This window comes from Strongylocentrotus purpuratus, unplaced genomic scaffold (assembly GCF_000002235.5).
Source record: "Strongylocentrotus purpuratus isolate Spur 01 unplaced genomic scaffold, Spur_5.0 spur5_contig_848, whole genome shotgun sequence".
Lineage (NCBI taxonomy): Eukaryota > Metazoa > Echinodermata > Echinoidea > Camarodonta > Strongylocentrotidae > Strongylocentrotus > Strongylocentrotus purpuratus.
The window spans coordinates 167833-190317 of record NW_022145555.1 but is presented as its reverse complement, the minus strand read 5'-3'; the positions used below and the strand labels follow the sequence as shown (position 1 = coordinate 190317).

The window sequence follows — 22485 nt, the reverse complement described above, 5'->3', positions numbered from 1 at the left end:
TCGCATTATCAGTACTCAAGTTTATCTTTAAGAATAAGGGTTCGATAACATTTGTTTTGATTGTGCAGATTTGCATCTTGAGGAAATTTAATAAATACCAATATTTTTGACGCATGATTATTATTCGAAAATTCTTGAAAAACAAAGTAAATTGAAAAGCAGATTTCGTGTTTGTATGTGTCTTCATTATTTTTGTACATTGTCAGGGGTACTCTGCGCAGACAGTTTTCAGCCCCACGACCTGTCCCTGGGGCTCGGGTCGGAGGGCTCGGGGCACGTCCTAAGATTATTTTAGAGGGGAAGTGGAAGGGGACTAATGAAATGTGTATGTGTGTGAGAGAGAGAGAGAGAGAGAGAGAGAGAAAGAGAGAGAAAGAGAGATAGAGAGACGGGGAGAGAAAGAGCGAGTGAGAGAGAGAGGGGGAGAGACAGAAGGGATAAAAAGAAGAGAGCGAGAATAAGAGAGAGAGAGAGAGGGGATAAGAGAGAGAGAGAGAGAGAGCGAGAGGGAGAATGGGGAGAGGGCGACATGGGAGAGAGAGACAGACAGACAGACAGAGAGAGGGAGAAGACGAGAGAAAGGGTGGGAGAGAGAGGGACATCGAGGAGAGAAAGACAAAGAGCGCACGAGAGAGAATGGGAGAGAGTGACATGGGAGAGAGAGAGATAGCGAGAGAGAAAAAAGGCGTGATATGGAGTGATATGGAGAGAGAGATAAAGAGAGAGAGAGAGAGAAAGTGAAAGAGAGAGAGAGAGAGAGAGAGAGAAACACAAACACATAACTGGTATATACATCATACCAGAGGCGTAAGCAGGATTTTTTCAAGGGGGGGGGGGGGGGGGGTTAACATTTATAAATCGGGCCGAAAATTTCGCAACGACTCAGCCAACCGCTGAATAAGCGGGGGTGGGGGTAGGGGGGGGGGGGGGGCAAGAGGACACTTTTTTTTCGGGGGGGGGGGTCTCGAAATTTGAAAAATTGACATTTTGCTCCTTTGGGGGGAGGTAAGGTCACCTTTTTTAGGTCAGCCATAGGATTTTTTTTTTTTTTTAATTAAAAAAAAGAAAAAGAAAAAGAAAAAAGAAAAATCCAAAGGGGGGGGGGGGGTTTAGGGCGGTTATGGGGGGGGGGGGGTTTACACACAGAAAATTACCAAAGGGGGGGGGGTAACCCCCAACCCCCCCCCCCCCCTGTGTACGCGCCTGCATCATACAATTTATACTAACTAATTTAGAACTTCCCTTAAAACGAAAGGGCTTGAAACTATTTTTTGTGGGACTAAATAACGACCGTTAGTAATCGAACCGACTTTAGTGATTGCAATCCACAACGCACCGCACAACTCGAAATAGTAATAAGAATCTGTTAAAACCTTTTAAGTGCAATACTGAATTTTATTCTAACACTATCGTGAATTAATACTAAGGCCATTTTAACTTCTTATATTGTATCATTATTTACCTTTAATATGGGCTTACCTTTACTATATAATTGTTGTCGTATTTGATTTTATACTCTATTTTTTCTCTCACTTTGTTTAATATGTAAACATTTTGCATATCTATTTGTATTTTTACAAAGCAAGGCAACATGAAAGATCAGGTTTTTGTTTTTTATCGTAACTTATTTCATGTTGTTAGTTTTACTTGTTTATCAATGTGCTTTGATGTTAAATGCTTTATGTATTCAATTTGTTGTCTTTTTCTTCTTACTGTTATATGTATGATTTTGTTTTGAGAATTTGTATATATGTGTATTTTTATTGAGACAGGGCCTTATGGAAGACCAGTTTTTAATCTGAATGAGATACCCTGTATAAATATGTGAACAAAATAAATAAAAAAATGTTGGCCATTACAAGAAGTGGGTTATTGATGTAACCAAATGCTCATGTACCCTTTACAGCTCGATCATTTTATGTATGTTATACCAAAGAAAAAAAAGAAGTCAGTTAGTCACTCAATAGTGTCTGACAGTGAAGTCTAGAAAGTAAACGGGTTTCCTTGCATAATTTGAATACTAGGACAGATAGGACATACATGACATATTCATAATTCCTGCAAAGTTCTACAGAAATTAATGTTTGCTGCAAACGGGACATAGTAAAGGGTAAGTTCTCCATGAAAGTAAGTTGGTTTTAAAAAAGCAGAACTTTTTGTTCGAGGGTAATTGTCCTGGGGGGGGGGGGTGGGGTGATTCCACAAGGGGGTGATTTTCAGGTGGATGGGTAACTGTCCTCGAAGGTAATTGTCCACAGGGGGAGGGGGATTGTCCTCGGGGGTTGGTTGTCCTGGGGGGGGGGGGGGTAATATTCCGGGGGTGATTGTCCAGGGGGTAATTGTCCTAGAACTACCGCGATGCACCCTCACAAGGGAAAATATGTTCAACTTTGAATGAGAGGCGCCATTAAAACTAAACCAACAACAACAACCTCACTCTGCTTTACAGCTATTCTCTAAATAAGACGCCACTCCCTCACGCACACCCCGCACCCACTTACATAATTATTCACGCTCTCGCTCCGACGCACTCAAACCAGTAATACTTGCTGTTCCGGAGTCGAACACTTCACCTACCATCCATTGATTAGCTGAACGCATTTGAGCGAGGGGTCACAATTAAACAATCCTCGTGATCGAGATGTGCGGAATATGGGCGCTTTTCGGTGGTTCCTGGTCGCCCAAAACCAGCGAGCAAGTCGCACGGCTTATATCATCTGCCTCTAAGGTTAGCCATCGCGGCCCGGACGGATTCCGCTTCGAGCACGTGCCCGACGTCCCTAACTGTCCCTGTTTCATGGGCTTCCATCGCCTGAACATCGTCGGGGGATCCTACTGGATGCAACCTATGAGGTTGAAGAAATATCCTCATTTGTGGCTAATGTATAACGGCGAGATCTATAACTACAAAAAGGTAATTTTCATGTTTTACCTTGATTTACCTTGATGTTGGGCTTCAAGTATAATTAATTATATGCCCCTCTGCAGCAGGATTAATGTCTGTATGTTCTGGGGATTGCGCCTATGTCGGAGCTTCGGACAATGAAATAGCAAGGAAACAGTGTGTATATATCATATTTAGCCCTCCATGCTTTTTCCAGGTTGGATTTGAATGAGTTTACAGATGGGCTATCAATTACATAAGCTGGAAGCGCATTCCATGTTTTATTGACGACTCGCTGTGAAAACGATCACATTCGGATAGAAGTGAAGGCTCTAACTTTCGATAGTTTTGTGTCAGCTTTAAAGAGCGCCATTGTCACTCACAACATAAACCTATCCCAGCTGGATGTTCTATATAGCGTGGAAGTGCCTGGATGTACGAGCTCAAAAGATAACAAGCTTTTTAATTGCACTGCCTTCCTCGTATCTGAGGAAGGCAGTGCAATTAAAAAGCTTGTGAGGAAGGCAGTGCAATTAAAAAGCTTGTTATCTTTTGAGCTCGTACATCCAGGCACTTCCACGCTATATAGAACATCCAGCTGGGATAGGTTTGTTTTCACGAAGTGACGGTAGTGAGGAAAATCGTAACGCAAAGTGAATGCAATTTTTTTTCACTACCGTCACTTCGTGAAAACAGCGACGAATCGTATTCTTTTAACGCAACCTAATTAAAATTGTGATGATTGTTAAATGTTATGTTAAAGTGAAATCGTTTTGTTTGTGTTAATATATTTATGTACATGTACATGTATATGCAACTTAATGTCTGAAGACAAATTTTATGTATTTTTTGCATGACAATAAATTATCTTGAATGTTGAATCTTGAAACGCGAGATTAAAAATACATCTCGCTCTGAGTGGGATACGTTAGCTACTTGTGGTTGTATTTGCTCTATGTGGGAAGCAGGCTTGGACTTGGAGAATGGAATATTTTCGAGTTCGAGAAATTTGTCTTATTATTACCTATAAAGACGTTACAGACAAGGCTACAGGGTTTTATTCTTGTAAAAGGGAGTCTGATTCACGCCCAGTTCCTATGAGATCAACCCCAATATAATATATCTTCTCAGACAAACAAACGAACAATAATATTATTACTCAAAACCCCCTAGAACCACAACTGGATTGGGGAGGAGGGGGGAGTTGCTTTGTTTATAACACAAAAAGACATTCTAAAAACTCTTACTTGTTCGGACCGAGTCAGGTGTACAAATCCTCTTGAATCGCGATTTAACAAAATAGGTTGCTTCTCACAAAACCTTACAACGAATCATACAGGCTTGAAGAGAGAGAGAGAGAGAGAGAGAGAGAGAGGGGGGGGGGGAAGAGAGAGAGAGAGAGAGAGAGAGAGAGAGAATCAATCTCTAGACGATAAAACTGTTGTATTCTTCTGTACCCCCGATCTATTACTTCTTTTTTTTGGCCTTGTCTACTCTTTGTATTGTGACCCTGTTCTCCTATCTGTCCCGTTCTTGTCTCTGTCGGCACCAGGCACGTAGCCACGGTGGGTGGGGGGGGGGGGGCACTTGACCCCCACAAATTTCGAAGATCGGTTGAAATTTTTAAGACCCCTTTTTTTTACCTCGATCGATTACATGTATGTGCCCCCCCCCCCCCCAAACATCAAACTCTGGCTACGTGCCTGGTCGGCACCCCTCCCCCTATCCAATGAGACCGACAAAACAAAGGTTTAAATAAGGGAAGATAGAAAAAGTCGGTCTCCTGGGTTGCATATGGAAACGTTTGCTTGTATTTTGTCTCATAAAAGAATTTGATCACAAACTGACTCCCACACGGTGTTGAGTGCTCAGGGGTCACGGGCCCCTGGCTTCACCGGGCAGGTAGTTCCATTATGCGAATGGGTAAATTAGCTACTACAAAATGAGGGGACACATTACATTGTACAATAGGGACACACATTGTTTTTATTGTGCAGAACATACTCTTTTATTAACTTACTTATTGCATGAAACTATAAAACCAAAATGCATTTTGTATTCTAACAATTGGAGTACAAAGAATAATAACAGGTGAATGAAATGCATATACACCACAAACACCTGGGGAGGAAGCATTCATAAATTTGAATACATATAGTTGATAAACGACTCCGATGAAACTATGCAACCAAAATGAAATTTGCGTTCTGGCAATTGGAGTCCAAAGAATGATAGCAGGTGAATAACATGCTCCAACAGCAACACAAACACCTGGGAAGCTAGGAAGCATCCATAAATTTGAATACTTTAGTTGATAAAAGACTCCGCATGTGGACGTTCGTTGGAGCAGAAAGCAGTGGATTCTTAACAACACGAACCCATTCAACAGAATTTCGAAACGTAAATTAAATTTGGCGCGGTTGGAAAATGCATCTTTCTACCCTGCGACTTTAATGGTACGATCCAGTAATTTAAACAGTAAAATGGCTCTATTTTAAAATTACTTATTAAATACAATCCAAAACTTCAGTGATATCAGAAAAATATGTTAAATCTTACTAATAGTTAAACAAAGATGTATAAACATTGTGAAAGTGTCGCATTTTACAATATAAGACGCCGATTTAGCGAAGATGACGTCATTAGTGCGCTTGCATCAGGGAATTCAAGGTCAAAAGGTCAATTCAGACACTGATAAGTTATTGGTCGAGCCTTTTTGTTTCCTTTATTCCGACAAAATTGTACAATCAATCAAAACAAGTTTAATACCAAAAGAAAGCTAACGATTAGTATTTTCATTAACCGCTTGCCCCAAAGTCGCTTGACCACAGTGAAACGAGTGAGAGCTTGCGAGAGCGGCCAAAGTGCGATTGAAACTCGTTATTTGCTCTTCTCCAACGCAAAAAGACATGACATTGTGCCGGGTAAATGTATTTTTTCCGACGAAAGTACAGAAAATTTGCATATGGTCTTTTTATATTATACTTTATGAAATGTTACCCGAGTGACTTCAGGGCGCCCCAATGCTGGAAAGAAACGCACATTTTAGAAAACTTCACTTTTTCATGGAAAAATGCTTATTTGTTCTATGCACGCAAGTCAGATTGAGCGGATGATACAACGTTTCCATATGCGGACCAGTGTGCGTGGTTTGGTTTGGTTTTATTTTCCGTATAAAGCCCACGAGCGCTCTAAAATATATTCAAAACTATTTAAATGTTGGTTCTAGTCTTCCTTGATGTCCAGATTTCCTTGCGGGTTCTGTATTCGGGCTGTGCCTACCGCGGGCACAACAACAAGACTAATTTGGATTTGATGTCTTACATCTTGTCTTGTATTTCTCTTTGTTTATTCCTTTTGTGTGATTATATTTCTCGTCATTCATGCTTGAACAGCGCATAGAGAAACTTTTACTTTGTATTACCGGTATATCATGCATCAAAAATGTATTGGTTGAGAGCTCGTCATGTGACCAGAAATATTTCAACTATTTTAAGGTTTGCTCTGAAAAGTACTATATGAGAGTACTATTTGTGAGTTGAAAAAAAATGTGATTTAAAAAAAAAAAAATTATTTGATTTTTTTTCTTTCTTTTCAAATGAAAACAAAATATTTTGAATCTATTTAGATCAAAAATTAACATTTTTTTGTTCTAAATTTGTTTTCTTCCCAAAAATGTCTTTTTAAAATTTTGTTTTCAAATAATTTTTGGATGCAGGATATAAAACAAATATACAATGCCTTCTATTCGAGGCACTGGTTAAAACTATGGGCCTCGGTGACTCCAAAAGTACCATTTGCTTCGGTATCAGCAAATAGTACTACCTCTTGCGCATAGTTTTAACCAGAACCTCTCAAGACAGTGTATATTTGTATATCATTATTATCTTATTCGCAGATCCAATCGGCTTATGGTTTCTCGTGCGAGACCGAAGTGGATGGAGAGGCTATCATTCATCTTTTCTTGAAAGGCGGGGCTCATTTCGCTGCTTCCATGCTCGACGGGGTTTTTGCGTTCTGTATATTGGACACCAGCAAAAAACAGGTATGATACTCTTATTATTTCATGGCCACTCAAGTGAGACTAGAACAGCGGTCTTTATCATGTAAAAGGGAATATGTGTAAAAACGTACAGGTTCTTTATTATATGTCAATGAGAATAACTATTCAAGGCAACAAAAAGTTTCGGTCTTTATAGATGCACAAGTGGTCCAATTTGCAAATATTTGGCACTGTGCATTTTCATTGTAGTTCCTTGTAGATCACGTCGACTAGACCCACTCGAGGACAGACAACGGACTTAACACACCACCCCCTCCCCCAAAGAGAAAAACATTTCACATGTCCTAAATCTGTAATATTTGTAGTTGTGCCTAGCTTGTTTGTGTTGGGGGTTATCGGCCCTTTGATCCCAGTCGCAAACCTAACAAACCAAGGACTACAAAAAGGCCTAGGACTTCGACTATTGTCACTCATCATATATATATATCTGCTTTTTGACCTCGACGCAAGCTTACTAACCTATCGAGGCAGGGAAAGCCCAGGACTGTGTCTAGAGATGATTCTTATTTCATTAAGTTATCAAAAGGATAATTATTTAGGATAACAAGGCTTTAAAATTTACATTCTCCCTAAATATAATTATTGCAAATATGTTTTTGAACAACCCCTATTTAGAACAAATCTATTCCGTCATTAATAACTAAGAGAAAGGAAAGTTTTTGAAATTTTCTATACAGAGGAAAATGGAGAGGAGATCCCAAATTACGTCACAGCGTTGCCAATTTGTGTTTTACTGATGACAACTTCAACAATTCATTACTTTCCTTCTTTTATTTGGATATTGCTCAAAATTTCACTAAATTGTTTCCCTCGTTTTTCTGCTTTTATCAAAAACGAACTTAATATAAAGGGAATGTAAGGGGGGACTTCCCCTTTAATGAACATACCCATCCACTGCTTACATGGGTTATACTGATATGAATATTGTACTTTGGTTGCTTAATATGTCCCATAGATTCATCTTGGCCGGGACACTTATGGAATTAAGCCACTCTTCACTTCAACCCCCGATGACTCTCTCCTACTATGTTCAGAAGCCAAAGGTATTTAAATGGAATTCCAAACGAAATCAGTCTTTGCAACCGTTTTGAAACATTATTTAACCAGTATGAATCTACATGTTATAACCAGTGTATGGATACTCTTAAAGGGGATGTAGCATGACAAATACTGGTTAACGCCATCTACGACTTCTGTTGGACAACTGCACGTAAACGCATGGACTTGATTAACGGTCACCGCGCGCTAGCGTTCGCGAAACAGTCCGAAGTTCTCCTCACGCTTCGGTTTTGCGTAACTATGTTGCATGTATATTTGAATACTGCGGTCGCGTCGTCTTCGTCGATACCCGATTGGCCCCAAGTCGGGCCACTGGAAAGACACGTAGTCTCGTCATGCTACACCCCCTTTAATTTAAGTTGAGTGGATTCATGATTTGGTAAAAATGGAGAGGCACCTTGGCCGCGACTAACTGCTCTTTACGACCACGCCCTATGATTCTATCCTGCTCTGTTCAGAAGCCAAACGTATTGAAAGGAAAATCCCATCACATGAAATCGGTCTTTACAAACATTTGAATACTTATTTAACCAATATAAATCTACATGTTAAAACTAGAACAGGCATTGATGCTGCTTGTAAGTGTCGGCTTGCATGGTAATGTAGATATACAGTAGGCTTGCAGGTGCACCATGTGTGTGAGAGAGAGAGAGAGAGAGAGAGAGAGAGAGGGAGAGGATTGAGGAGTCCTGAATCCTCTCTCCGACGACGGATAGTCAACCTGTTCGAAACGTCGAGCCACTCTCGCCACTCATCCTCTCGAAGCGCTATAGTTCTCCTTAGAACTATAAGCTAAGAAAGATAACCAACAGTCTTTTTCAAGACTACACAAACAGTCCTTTTCAGGACTACACACCCTAAAGAAAGATTACCGAGAGTCCTTTTCAGGACTCCTCAATCCTCTCCCCCTCTCTCTCACACATGGTGCACCCGCAAGCCTACTGTATAGATATGAGATTTATTTAGCATATTCCTATTTTTCTTTTTTGTAATCAGCTCATGATATCCATCAGTTGCCATAATGTCTATGTCAATAACGAGCGTCTTTTCTAGGGCTTTTATTTTTAAACGACATATCTTTCCTCGAATGAATCTCTTCGTTGTGTATCTAGGTCTGGTTAGTCTCTGCACCGGAAGTGATATTAAATGGTTCCCACCGGGTCATGTACAAACATTCAACATACTTTCCAATGGCAAAGTTTCCACGGCTTCCGACCCAATCCGATTCCATTCAATTGATACCAAACCGAAATCGAATGAAATCGACGTGAACATGAAAATTGAATGTAAGTTAATTTCTTCCCCTTTTTATTTTTAAATATCCTCAGCATGGAAGAATATAGAAAAACTAAAGTGGAGGGAGTAGCCGAACCGAATCTTCACTGCCAAGAAAAGAAAAAATATTTCCATTCACAAAAATAAAGTAAAAGACTTTACAGCTCGATCATTAATATGTATGTTATTACCAAAGAAAAAAAGAAGTCAGTCACTCACTCAATAGTGTCTGACAGTGAAGTCTAGAAAGTAAACGGGTTTCCTTGCATAATTTGAATACTAGGACACTGATAACGTTTTAATTTCACAGATAGGACATATGTGACTTGCTAAGTTCTACAGAATTTGATGTTGGCTGCGAATGGGACATAGTATCTTTAAGTAAAAAGGTGTCTGGTCCTGTTTCCACAATATTGACTTTATATCCTTCACAAACTTTCTAGGCTGTTTAGATTTACAAGTGCTTATTTTGTTCGCAAGGATATTAAAAAAATTCTAATCATTTAGATTATTATTTTGTAATCGCTTGGCTAATTTTTCAAATATAACGTCATATTCATTAACGTCTTTGTTGCCATGGTAACAGTCGGTCTCTCTGATGACGTCTTGTCTCACATCCGACGTCTTTTCGTGGATGCTGTCCGGAAGAGGTTGATGAGTACCCGACGCATAGGATGTTTATTATCAGGTATTCCGATTCCCTCTTCCTAGCGATGCTCGGTAGTTTGTTATGGTCTTTGTTCAGGCGATTTCGATAGCCCTGGCCGTCACCCTTATGTGACCACCGCTATGACCCATTAGGTAACCCGAACATAAATAAAATGGTCGTGTGAAATTGCCCTCAAAGCCCCACTGCACTATTTATAGCTACTTGCGCCCTCTATATAGCAAACAATATGCCTAATAGGTTATTATTGGTCCCCATGATCCCTTTTTCTTATGTTAAATGAGAGCTGATTTGATGAGATAACCACCTGTCAGTGACCATGCAGGGAGGTCTAATCCCTCCTGGCCAGACTAGTGCACATGGGCTTTAATTGATCTTTTCGATTCAGAGTCCTCATACAATGGGCTCTAGTAAAGCCGGAGGAACTGTGTGCGAATTTAGGGAAGAACAGATGATGAAACATTTTTTGGTCTCGTCCTCCCAGAATCATGTACCACCGAAGACCGTTCTTGACTCTCGCTCCCCCCCCCCCTCAAAAAAAAAAATCCGGGGTTGGTGGGGCCGCATGCGTGTTCCCAAAATCTCCGGTAAAGGGGTACTTTTTCGCGCGACAAAGTTTGGCCCGCCATTGACTTTCACACCGGAGATAGGGGGTGCTTTAAAAAAGAGGGAACATGCATACGCGGGGGGGGGGGGGGGGGGGGGGGGGCTTGACTGGACCTCAACTGGACTGTGTTTGTCTAATGACTCTAGAAGTCGAAGTGCACTTCATTTGAAAGACAATGATAATGAAATAGTTCCCGTAGAGAAAGCTAAGATGTCACTCATCTTAACATGGCTTGAAGTATCACGGATCTTATTTTGCAATCATCAAATTGACAATTGATTTATTAATATAAAGTCTTGATGTCATTAATTCATTCAGGGGGCCTTGATTCCAGTCTTGTAGCGGCCGTAGTATCCGAGGCTCTACGTGAACAACCACGTGGATACCCACTACAAACTTTTTCTGTTGGGATGGAAGGAAGTCCAGACATAGCAGCTGCGAGAAAGGTAAATAAATGCTTGAGAGTCTCTGTTGAGCACAACGAAAAGTGAACAGGAAATCCAGCAGTCATACTTTTGACCATTTAAGCCTTTTTTCAACCCGTACTTCAGTCACGGCACCCTTTTGAGAAATAAAAAGTTTCGTATCGCCCTAATCCAAAATTCGCATAATATTACGTGTACATCACTCTGAAACTCGTCAAGTGCCATTTACACACCTACGATTATATTTGTTTCTATTTTTGGCGAGCGACCGAAGCGAGTGGGCCAAAAATTACATCTTTTATATGTTTTTTAAAAATTGTTTTTAATCAACACACTAGAGAAGATACCTTTTATATTTAGAATATGCTATTTTCTCATAAAATTACATATTCTGACAAACAGTTTCTTATATTTCGTGTTCCATGAAATGGAACTTACTCCAAAATAATTTGTTGATATAAATAAATTTATCCCGCGGCACCGCGATTGAAAAACGCTGATCCGATTTAATGGTGGGTGTAGGACGACAAAAACTAAAAGATTAAAACTTTACAAATTGTTGGCGAAAAACTTATTCTCTCGACAGAGACAAAGAATTTTAGTCCATCTTCTCATCTTCGACGACCGGACTTTTCCGGTCTGTTCTTTTTTTTTTAGGTTGCCGCTCATATCGGCAGTGAGCACCATGAGATCCCATTCACTATCCCAGAAGGCATTGCGGCTGTTCGTGACGTCATATACACACTGGAGACCTTTGACATCATGAGCATCAGGCCCAGTATCGGTATGTTGTTGTTGTTGTTGGGTAATTGTTTATTGGCGTTCATTCAATGTTGAATATATACGCCATAATTATTTTAATTTTATAAGGAAAATCAGTTATAAATAAGAAAACTGAGGATAAAGATTTGTAATGATATAATTAAAAAGTAACGCAATTTTTTAGGAGTCTCTGGATGGTTTGCAACTTCGTGTTTCTGCTTTTTTTTTTTTTTTTTAAAGTTTAATCTGGTCAGCCCGGTTTCGATGGCATGGAAAACTAGCTTTGCCCGATGTGAAACAGACTTCTCGGCTACTCGGCGTGCGTGCGCAGTGATCTTTTAATTTTATAACGCACGGTGCCTAGACCACTCAGAAACACAGAAACACTATAAATTGAGACACATCGTACAGGGGCGCTCCTGAAACCGAATTTCCAATCCATTCAAGTAAATTGATATACAAATCTTATCACATTATCACTATTTGTAAGCAAACATTTAAGTGGGCTCTTTGTTAGTATCAATGCATAAAAATAGAACAATTGAAAAATTAACGTCTTTATTTAATATTATATATGGCCTATATAGGCCTATATATTACATACCTACATACATTATATTTCTTTATTTATTCCTCCTTTTATTCTCTTTATGAGAATCTCCTAAAGAAGCGATAGGGGAAAGAAGTACTTTTGGCTTATTTTACTTTACTTGTAGGTAAACTTATTAGGTCTCTTGTTTTATTTGAAGCGACCTGTTCTATGGATATATAGTAGGATGGCATATTGAGCCTTCTGTGAAAACTTGAAAAGTATTCTTTTTGTTTCTTCTATTGTTTTGGTGTCTAAATCTGAGAAAAGCATTGCTCGTTCAATGATATACTTATTACAATAAAATATAAAATGTTCTTCTGTTTCACTGATGTTACAATAATCACAATATTCTGTTTCACTTAAACCCACTTTAGCCTTTTGTTGGTTCAGTTGAAGAACACCCATTCTCAATCTATGTAATATTACTTCACTGTATCTGTTTACCTTGATTGATATACATGAATGATTCTCAAATCGTTTTAAAGGTGATTCTATCGTTTTCCATCTTTCTTCCCCAATTTCTCGTACTCTTTTACTCAGTATTGATTTCAGTTCTTGTACATTAAGATCATTGTTAATTTCTATGTTTTTCTTTAATGCTCTCTTAGCAAAACTATCTACTACTTCATTCCCTACTAGTCCACAGTGAGATGGGATCCATTCTAGCGTTATGTTTATACCTCTATAATGAAGATGTGTTATTTTTATCAGTATTTCTATTACGAAATTTTCTTTTATCTGCGATTCTATTGCATTTATTGTACTCAGAGAGTCTGAAAGAATAACTATACCAACATAAATATTCAAGTTTTCAATCCAATCTAATGCCATAATAATGGCTACTTGTTCTGCCCTGTATGACGATGTGTCATTGTGTAATCGTTTCTGTTCATGAATTTTCATCGCTGGTACGTAGAAGCCTGCTGCTGCGTTGCCTCTTTTAGGATCTTTAGATCCGTCTGTGTATATATGTAGGTGTGTTTTATATCTAGTGTTTATTACTTCTAAAGATTTGGCTTTTTGATAGTGTGGGTTGTCATTCTTGCTGATTAAAGTATGTAATTCAGTGGAGATGGTGGGTGGAATGTAATGCCATGGTGGAAATGGTATTGGTCTGTTTTCTTCAACTTCATCCGATTCTTGAACTATTTTCTCGTTTAGAATTCTAAAACCAAAGGGCTTTTTTCCTTTCTTTTTTTTAAGATTTTCATACTGCCAACAGTTGATTGTACATTTTCGGACTGGGTGTTCGGGAGTAGATTTCACTTTAAAATAATATCTATTCGTCAGCATTTTTCTCCTTATATCTAGTGGTTCTTCTCCTGTTTCTTTAAGCAGGGATTGTAATGAAGTTCCAATAGGGCCACCAGTTATAATTTTTAAAGCCTGATATTGTACTGAGTTCAACGTATTCTTTACTAAGTTTGAAGCTGAATCGTATGCTTCACATCCATAGTCAAATAGTGAACGTATTAATGCTTTATATACAATAAGCATAGAGTGGGAGTCATTTCCCATGATATACCAGTTATTTTCTTCAAAATATTCAATTTTATTTTACATCTTTTTACTATATCCTGAATATGTGGTCTCCAACTTAATTTTTTATCAAACATTAAGCCTAGGAATTTGTGCTCCTGTACAAAAGGCAAGGGTACTCCTTCAAGATTCAGTTCACATTTTTTATTACTATTTGTAAATAGAAGCGAAACTGTTTTTTCATGAGATATTGAAATTCCCCAGTATTTAAACCATTCATTTAACCGATGTAGGTATGTTTGAACTTTGTCTTGAACAAACGTTTCATTTTTACCTGATTTCCATATAGCACAGTCATCTGCAAATAATGATAAATTCACTTCCTTTTCCAATGGTATATCATGCATCATAATGTTGAATAAAATTGGGCTAAGGGCACTTCCTTGTGGTAATCCATTGGCTAGGGTAGATATTTTAGATAATGTCTGTCCATTCCTCACTTGGAAGGTTCTTTTCTGTAGTAAGTTCTGAATAAATGTATACATGTTTCCTTTCACTCCTAATTTGAGTAATTTATATAATAAACCATTGTACCACAACTTATCGTATGCCTTTGTTACATCTATAAAGCAGACTAGAGTATGTTCATGGTTCCCTAAGCTTTGCTGAATACTATTTTCAAGTAGTATAATATTATCTGTAGAGCTTCTTCCTTTTCTGAATCCGCTCTGTATGCTCGGAAAAATACTTTTATTTTCTAAATACCAATCTAGTCTTCTATAAACCATCTTTTCCAATATCTTTATAAAGATGGGAGTTAATGTTATTGGTCTATACGATGATGGTTTTTGTGGATCTTTACCTGCTTTTAGTATCGGTATCAAGATTCCGTGTTTACACTGTTGGGGGATGTTTCCACTTTCCCAAATCTTATTCATAATTTTTAACATTTTATTTTTAATCTGTACTGGTAACTTCTTGTAGATTTCATATCCAATTTTATCTTTTCCTGGTGCTGTATCTTTTTGATTTTTCAGGACTTGATTGAATTCTTGCATAGTAAATTTTTGATTCAAAGACTGATTTCTACGTTGTTCTTGATCGTCATTTACATTTTCTTGCATAATATATTCTTTAACTATATTTTCGGCTTCATTGTTTATTATTGTACTCTCACTAATATTTTCAAAATGATTAGCCATCACATTTACAACCTCTTGAGGATTTATTATTTCTTTCTCTTCGTATATTATCGATTTAATGTTTTTATTTTTCTTATTAGTCTTACTATTTTCTATTTTACGTATCATATTCCAAATGTCTGTCATTGATGTGAAACGAGTCATTTCCTTACAATAGGTGATCCAATAGTCTCGTTTTGCTTGTCTTTTGATCTTTTGTGCTTCTGCTTTCTTTATCAGGTAGTCTTCTACATACTCTCCAGTTTTTCTTTTCTCTGCTAGATATCTTAGGTGATTTCTTTCTTTTATACTTTGTGAACATTCCTTGTTCCACCAGGGAACAGGATTTTGTCTTCTTTTTGATTTCACTTTTCCTAGACGTATCATTATGTTATTCAAAGTTTCTACAAATATAATGTAAGCTTCTTCTACATTATGTTCGTCTATATTTATCATCTCTTCTTCACATGCTTGTTGGAATGTTTCCCAATTAATATTAGCAAGTGACCAATTTATTTCTTCCGGATCAATCTTTGGAAGATCATTTTGATTTCCTATTTCTATCAATATAGGAAAATGATCACTTCCTAAAGTGGTAGATTCTACGCTCCAAGAAATCTTATGGGAAATATTAGGAGATGAAAAGCATAAATCTAATGCTGAACGCTTTGTCGTTCTATGGTCAATTCTTGTACCTTCCCCAAGGTTACAAATCGTAAAATCATGTTTCAACATGTATTTTTCGATTATTTTTCCATTTCCGTCGGTCTTGTCACTACCCCATAAAGTATTATGTGCGTTAAAGTCTCCTAATATAATTTTTCTTTTAGCTTCTTTTGCATTTTTTGTTATATTATCCAATATCTGTGGTGTTATCTTTTTACATGGGTTATAAAAGTTCACCACTGTGTATATACATTGATTGAAATATATATTCACCGTTTGACATTCTATGTCTTCATGTTCTGTAACTTTGTTATGTCCTAACGAATTATGGAAGTATATAGCACATCCACCTCGTATGCCTGTTTTTCTATTTCTATAAACTCCTTCATAATTATTTATATCAAAATTTTCGTTTTCTAATAGCCAAGTTTCTTGCACGCAAATTAAATGAATTATTTCTTGTCTATTATTAATGTGAAGTCTCAGTTCGTCTCCGTGACCATTTATGCCCTGCGCATTCCATTGCAGTATATTTAGGGTCACGGAGGCGAACAGACTAAAATACCAGGTCAATAACATTTTGTTCATTTAACATTTCTTTAGTGAGATTGAAAAATTTGAGAGCTGCTCCTACAATCAGGCTTATTGGATTATCTTTCTTTTGATTAAAATTTGCAAGAATATATACAATAAATGAAATTATTTCTTCATTACTGGCATTGACAACGAAGTTTTTCTCATTTTTACAAACTTCTCCTCCTTCATGAACATACTGCGTGGTTCCAGAATAATCTTGGTGTGCAGTATTTTCTTTCGTATTTCTGTTTTGTTGTCTGCCTTCGCTTTGTTTTAGTTGTTTGGGATAAGTTTTAATTTCCTTCTCAGATTCTTTTATCTGGGGTGTTTGTTTGTTTATCTGTACCGGAAAGTCTACCGCTTGTCTTTCTTGTGAAAGAGGAGCGTGTTGGATTTGGTTTGTATCCATTGCTTGATCTTGATCATTCTTCCAAACTTTGGCAGCTTGAGCATAGCTTACTTTTTTTTCTATTTTGATTCTTTGCACTTCTTTTGCTTTTTGGGCTTCTTGACATCCCAAATATGCCGCAGAGTGTTCGCCTCCACAATTAACACATTTTGGCGTTTCTTTGTGGGGACATTCGTCGAAGGAGTGCGTCTCCCCACAGCGAACACATCTGGGCTTGGATTCACATTGTGCTATTCCGTGGCCGAAACGTTGGCATTTGAAACATCTGAGTGTGGGTGGAAAGAATTGTTTAACCTTAAATAATTGGTAACAAAACGTTATTTCAGAGGGGAGGTTGGTGCGGTCAAATGATAGAATGATATTCCTAGTGGGAATTGGTTCTTTTATTTTGTCTTCTCTTCCTTGAGAACCATTTTCTTTTTTGTCATTTCTTCTACTCATCATTCTTTTAACCCCCACAACTTTCTGTTTAGTCAGTTCATTTTGGATTTCTCGTTCTGTCATTTCGATGGGGATACCATATATCACTCCTTTCACCCAATTTCTCAACTCTTCCGCCTTCACGGGGATATTTCCGATGTTTTCAATTTCTTTCACACTTCTCATTTGCTTGGAGTTTTTACACTTTACCATGATTCCATTCCTTACATGCTTCACGAATTCCACTGGATTATTGCCCACCACTGCATGTATAGCTTTAGCTATCACTAGGAGATTCAGATTGTTTAGATTTTTCGTTTTGTCTATTGGGACTAAAAAGCATTTTAAGTCAGGTGGTTTGGGGGTTGAGAAAGTATCATTTTCTTTATCCGAATTCGAAGTATCGTGCATTTTAAGTGTTTCCACTTCTCTACTTTCTTTTCTTCGTCTTTTTGCTGATTGTTTTTTCCCTGGACTGACAGTCATAAAATTATCTTCTGTTTCGTTGCCTAATTGCTCCGGAGCGGAGGCCGCCATGGTTGCAGTGACGTGGCGCCACTACAAAAAGGCGGGAGTTTCAAAAAGATTCGATAGTTTTTAACAGTGTTAGTATAAACAATTTGCCCACAAAATGTCTGCTTACCTTTGTGATTCCTTCTTGCGATGTAGGTGTTCACTAGATATTCCAAATAATATGTGATATAAAGGAGATTTTCTATTGTAAATCCTGATATTTCCTAAGTGTAACAAATTTGCGTCCACGCCCTATCCACGCCCTATCGCGAGCGCCCTCTAGTATCGGTATGTAATGCTATAGTCACATTACCCAAAAGTAGCCTGCTCGGCGGCCGAGCGGCGAGTTTTTAACCAATTCTGCCCGGCGGCTGGCCGGCCACCGAGCGGCGGCCGCCCAGGCACCGCTCGTTTTTAGGGCATCGCTCGGTCGCCGCTGAAGTTTTAGCGCGGAGTTAAAATTTGGGCGGCGCCTGCTCACTTTTCACTCGCCGCCCACAATACGCTCGGTGCCTGGGCGGTCGCCGCCCGCCCGGGCACCGACCTAATCGCTGGGCGATGCATAATTCCAGCAGCGACCGAGCAGGCTACTGATCGGTCGGTCGCTGCTCTGATTTGTGACCATAGCTTTACATGTGACTTCTGACTTGCCAAACTTATTATGACGAGACTGACTCTGACGAAAAAGAAAAAAAAAGAAAGAAATCACCTGAACTAGAATAAAAGAACGACAAACGAAAGGTAACAAAACACGACGAAAAACAAATCATCAAAATCGTTGATATACACTGATTTATTAAAAAATTAATCAAATACATAGCTAAACGATAACAGTCAAGTACAGTGGTGATATTTCTTCATTTTAAGGAAAAATCGTTGACTTATGTTTTTGTATCACTTGTTTGTTATCCCCTCGTCGTCGAAGTCGGAGGGGATATAGTAACGCTGCCGTCTGTCCTTCCGTGCGTCCGTTCGTAACAAATTTGGTTTCCAATCGATAACTTCAGTAATGTTTGACGGATTTTAATCAAATTTGATATGAAGGTACATGGTATTAAAAAAAGCCTAAGTTCAATTTCCGAGTATGTAGGTCAAAGGTCATAGCTCATTAAATATGCGAATCTGGTTTCCGATCCATAACTTTAGTATTGTTTGACGGATTTTAATGAAATTTGATATGACATGTACAGCCTAAGTTCGATTTCTGAGTATGTAGGTCAAAGGTGAAAGGTCATAGCTCATTAAGTAATATTTAGGCCTATGCAATATTATGCAAGTTTGAAATATGCAAAAACACCTAGTTATATACGTGAAAATGTTGTTAACTTCCTTGCCTAGTAATATAATAGTATAGTCCAATGGAGGTACTTGTTCGGGCGTATATAGGCCATGTGTACCCTGCGAGGGGATGCTACGCTTTGTATTGACTTGTTTTGATTGTTTTGTTTTTCGCGAAAAGAATATTTTATTAAAGAATAATCCTCCCTCATTCTGTTGATAGCCATGCACTTCTTACTCAAGTACATTCGTGAGCAGACCGATACCGTAGTGGTCTTCTCAGGCGAAGGGTCGGACGAGCTGGCGCAAGGCTACCTTTACTTTCACAAGCAGCCGAACACCGAGGCAGGGGATGCTGAGAGCAGACGGCTTCTCCGAGATCTTTACATGTATGACGTCCTACGAGCAGATCGTATATCTTCGGCACATGGGTAAGAGTCTTCACATTAGGCACTTTTAGATTTGCACGATGACATAGTGGACTGCTACGTGTGACGTCCTTATAAGGCAATGTGATGTCCTTTTAACCCTATTTAGCCCGGGGGGGGGGAGGCTTTAGAAGCCCCCCCCCCCCCTCGACATTTTTCGCGATAATTTTGTAAAGCGAGAAAATCTTGCACTGAAATTTTGTGACTTTTTTCTTTCAAGTCTTGCGCATCTTTTGAAAGAAATTTTTCGAAAATCGGACCTACCATTACAAAGTCACGTGTCCTTTTGTCTTTGCATGTCAGCCCGAAAATCGCTCATTAATTTTTTGTGATTTGTGTACAAAACATATGGAAATCTCATTTTTCAAATAAAGAGATAAAACATTGGTTATTTGGTCTTGTTCATAGTTGAGGTGTTTATTTTGGGGTCAAAATAGTTGAATTATAGTTGGAAATGAAATAAAACAACAAAAACAATAAAATACATAAGTTAAAAAAACGAAGAAATACATAAGAAATTATCAAAACAATAGATATCATAAGGAATAACACTGGTTATTCAATTTTTTGTGTTGTATTGTTATTCCAAATGGTTTAACAAATATATGTAGTGAAAAAGAATGCTTAAATATGAATAATGTCTGATTTATGGGCAAAAATATGGCCGAGATCATAGGGGGGGGGGGGAGCTTTAGCCCCATAGGGTTAAGGCACTGTCAGCACCTTATAAGGACGGCACACGTAGCAGTCCACTATGTCGCCGTGCAAATCTAAAAGTCCCTATTAAGACAGACAAGAACAACCAACATAAACAAACAAACAACAGAACAAAGAAAAAGAAAACCAAGACAATATCCCCTTCTACGATTTTAGAAAAATCTAAAAGCGATTCGGTCAACTTGCAGTAAGTGGGCAACAACGACATTACAGGACTCTTGTGTCAGTTTCAGTTTATTGTTTCATATTTTACACTTTCACATTGTACAATGATCTCACAAATTAAATGGGGCAAACAAACATGAATTCTATTGAAACAGAATAAAACGGAAGGTCAGTACCTCGTATCGATTTGCCTGCACTCAGTATTAATCGAAGTTAAGGAGAGTATATGGAGGAGCCTACGATTAAAGCTACGATTGTGATTTGTAGGCCCCAAAGGGTAGTAAGCTCCACAATCGTCTTGAATGTAAGTCACAATGATAACATTCGCATATGAAAAGACGGAGTAACGGACATTCTTTCTTGGATAGCTTCCTCCAAGACAAGTTACCCAACAGCATTAGTGAAGACCCAGAAAAATACCACCTATTATCTAAATATTCCAACCAGACCAATCGTCAATCCACGTTCTATCCATTTTGTAATGATAAGTGATCGAATAACTGTATGCATGGTAATTACTTATCTAGGATTTTTAAAGCTTGGATAACCAAAGTGCATCCAGACAACACCCTTGAAGGACAGGGCGACTAACGGACTACTACCACCAACTACTAACCAGGACATTTCTTATGCACTCCGCTAAGATCCTCCATCCGAACAACAACTACAGGACAGTGGCCTTTCTGGAACAGTGACTACCCGGGCAATCGCCTCCAATCTGAAAATCAACCTGACGCAAATTTGATAGCCATTGAAAAGTCTTAACTTTAGAATTATTACATAATCCATGATTTCCACAGGTAGATTAGTAGGATATTGAAAGGCAATTTTTCGGAGGTCTTTTTGATTGTGTTTCATTTTTATCGACAGGATTCCGTAAAATTCAGGTATTTCTTTTTCGCATTCTAGCCTTGAGATCCGAGTGCCATTCTTGGACCACCTTTTCACATCCTACTACCTCTCGCTTCCGGCAGCGTTACGCCGACCAATCAACGGTATTGAAAAGTTCTTGATCCGAAAGTCCTTCGATGATGGTGTTGTACTTCCGGATGAGATATTGTGGCGTACCAAGGAAGGATTTACTGATGGCGTGTCTTCCGTTGAGAAGTCTTGGTATGTTATCCTCGCGGAGCACTTCGAAGAACAGGTATGATATCATATTCATTCAGTCATAATCCCTAGCCCTTTTATGGTTTACCAAAATAAAAAAAAAGATAAAAAAAGAGCCTCCCCAGCGATCCGGATTGACATGGCCCGCGGTCCGGTCTTTGTGCAGCGCCCTCTTGTTTTGCCCTTGAAAATTATCTATCTTTTCCTTTCTTGAGTGTTTCGATACAGCTTTGTGTAGGGCGAAGTTTGGATATCACTATTAATTAGACTCAATATTACTTAACGAGTTCATTAAATAGGAAGCCATACTACTTAGAACGAATCACCGTAGGTCACTCGTTTAGGTCGAATATTCGAAACAAAATTGGAACAACATTTCTGTTTTTACTTTCTCGGGTGGACCACAAGAGCATCTATTCCATTTTTGTTCTGCTGCCTAAGGTTAAAGGGTCACGTTCACAGTTCATTCTCAGAATTTTAAATAAAACTGAGCCGAGCATTTATCCTATTCTTTGTCGTGTAAAGTATTGTCTTGTCCCTTTCTGTCTCTGTTGGCATCCCCCTTTTTCTTTTCCCTATTTTGTAGTGCCTTTTGAAGTTTCAGATTAGTTAATTTAATTACTCATTATTCCTAAGTTTCATTTGAGGTGTATTTACACTTGTACAAGCATTGCTTTTTAGTGGACCCCTCTGTTTCCAACATGTATTTCTTAAATTTGTTTTAAATGCTTATAATTGATTTGTAATGTTTTGTTGGAAACATGTGTAAATTTGAAATTTGAAATTTGAAATCATGAAATTTACAGATCACAGACAGCATGCTGAATGAGGCTCCAACGAAGTTCCCTTTCGTTACTCCGACTACCAAGGAGTCCTACTACTATCGAATGGTCTTTGAAGAGTTCTTTCCTGGAAGGGCCGAATGGACACCATACATGTGGATGCCTCGTTGGGTGGATGCAAAAGACCCAGTGGGTCGGGCTCTAAAGCACTATGCACATGGTACACATGATGCTTCCAAAGGGCATGAGTTTTGCCTTGCGGACATCCTTAAAGGCACTAATGGTAAGAGCGTTTAGGAGTTCATCCAGCGAGGCAGCTTTAAAGGGATCCGGTAACTTTGTCTCATATAATTATAAACCTTTAGGTCAGTCAGGAACCTCATGGCTTTTACTAGCCGATCGCCTGTTTGATTATCAAGATATTTAT

General features: G+C 38.5%; 1 protein-coding gene across 2 annotated transcripts; it reads left to right on the top strand.

The window, feature by feature from the left end:
- The first annotated feature begins 2521 nt into the window (after positions 1 to 2521).
- On the top strand, positions 2522 to 22485 carry LOC756936 (asparagine synthetase [glutamine-hydrolyzing]). Of its 2 annotated transcripts, XM_030993303.1 has the most exons (10): positions 2523 to 2914; positions 6783 to 6929; positions 7903 to 7990; positions 9119 to 9292; positions 9868 to 9969; positions 10874 to 11001; positions 11638 to 11764; positions 19080 to 19287; positions 21076 to 21313; positions 22083 to 22482. In XM_030993303.1, exons 1-10 carry the CDS (start codon positions 2642 to 2644, stop codon positions 22353 to 22355), a joined length of 1758 nt encoding a protein of 585 aa, XP_030849163.1. In that variant the 5' UTR covers positions 2523 to 2641; the 3' UTR covers positions 22356 to 22482. The 2 variants fall into 2 exon arrangements, with proteins under 2 accessions (XP_030849169.1, XP_030849163.1); XM_030993309.1 differs by lacking the exons at positions 9119 to 9292; positions 9868 to 9969 and having other exon boundaries at positions 2522 to 2914; positions 22083 to 22485.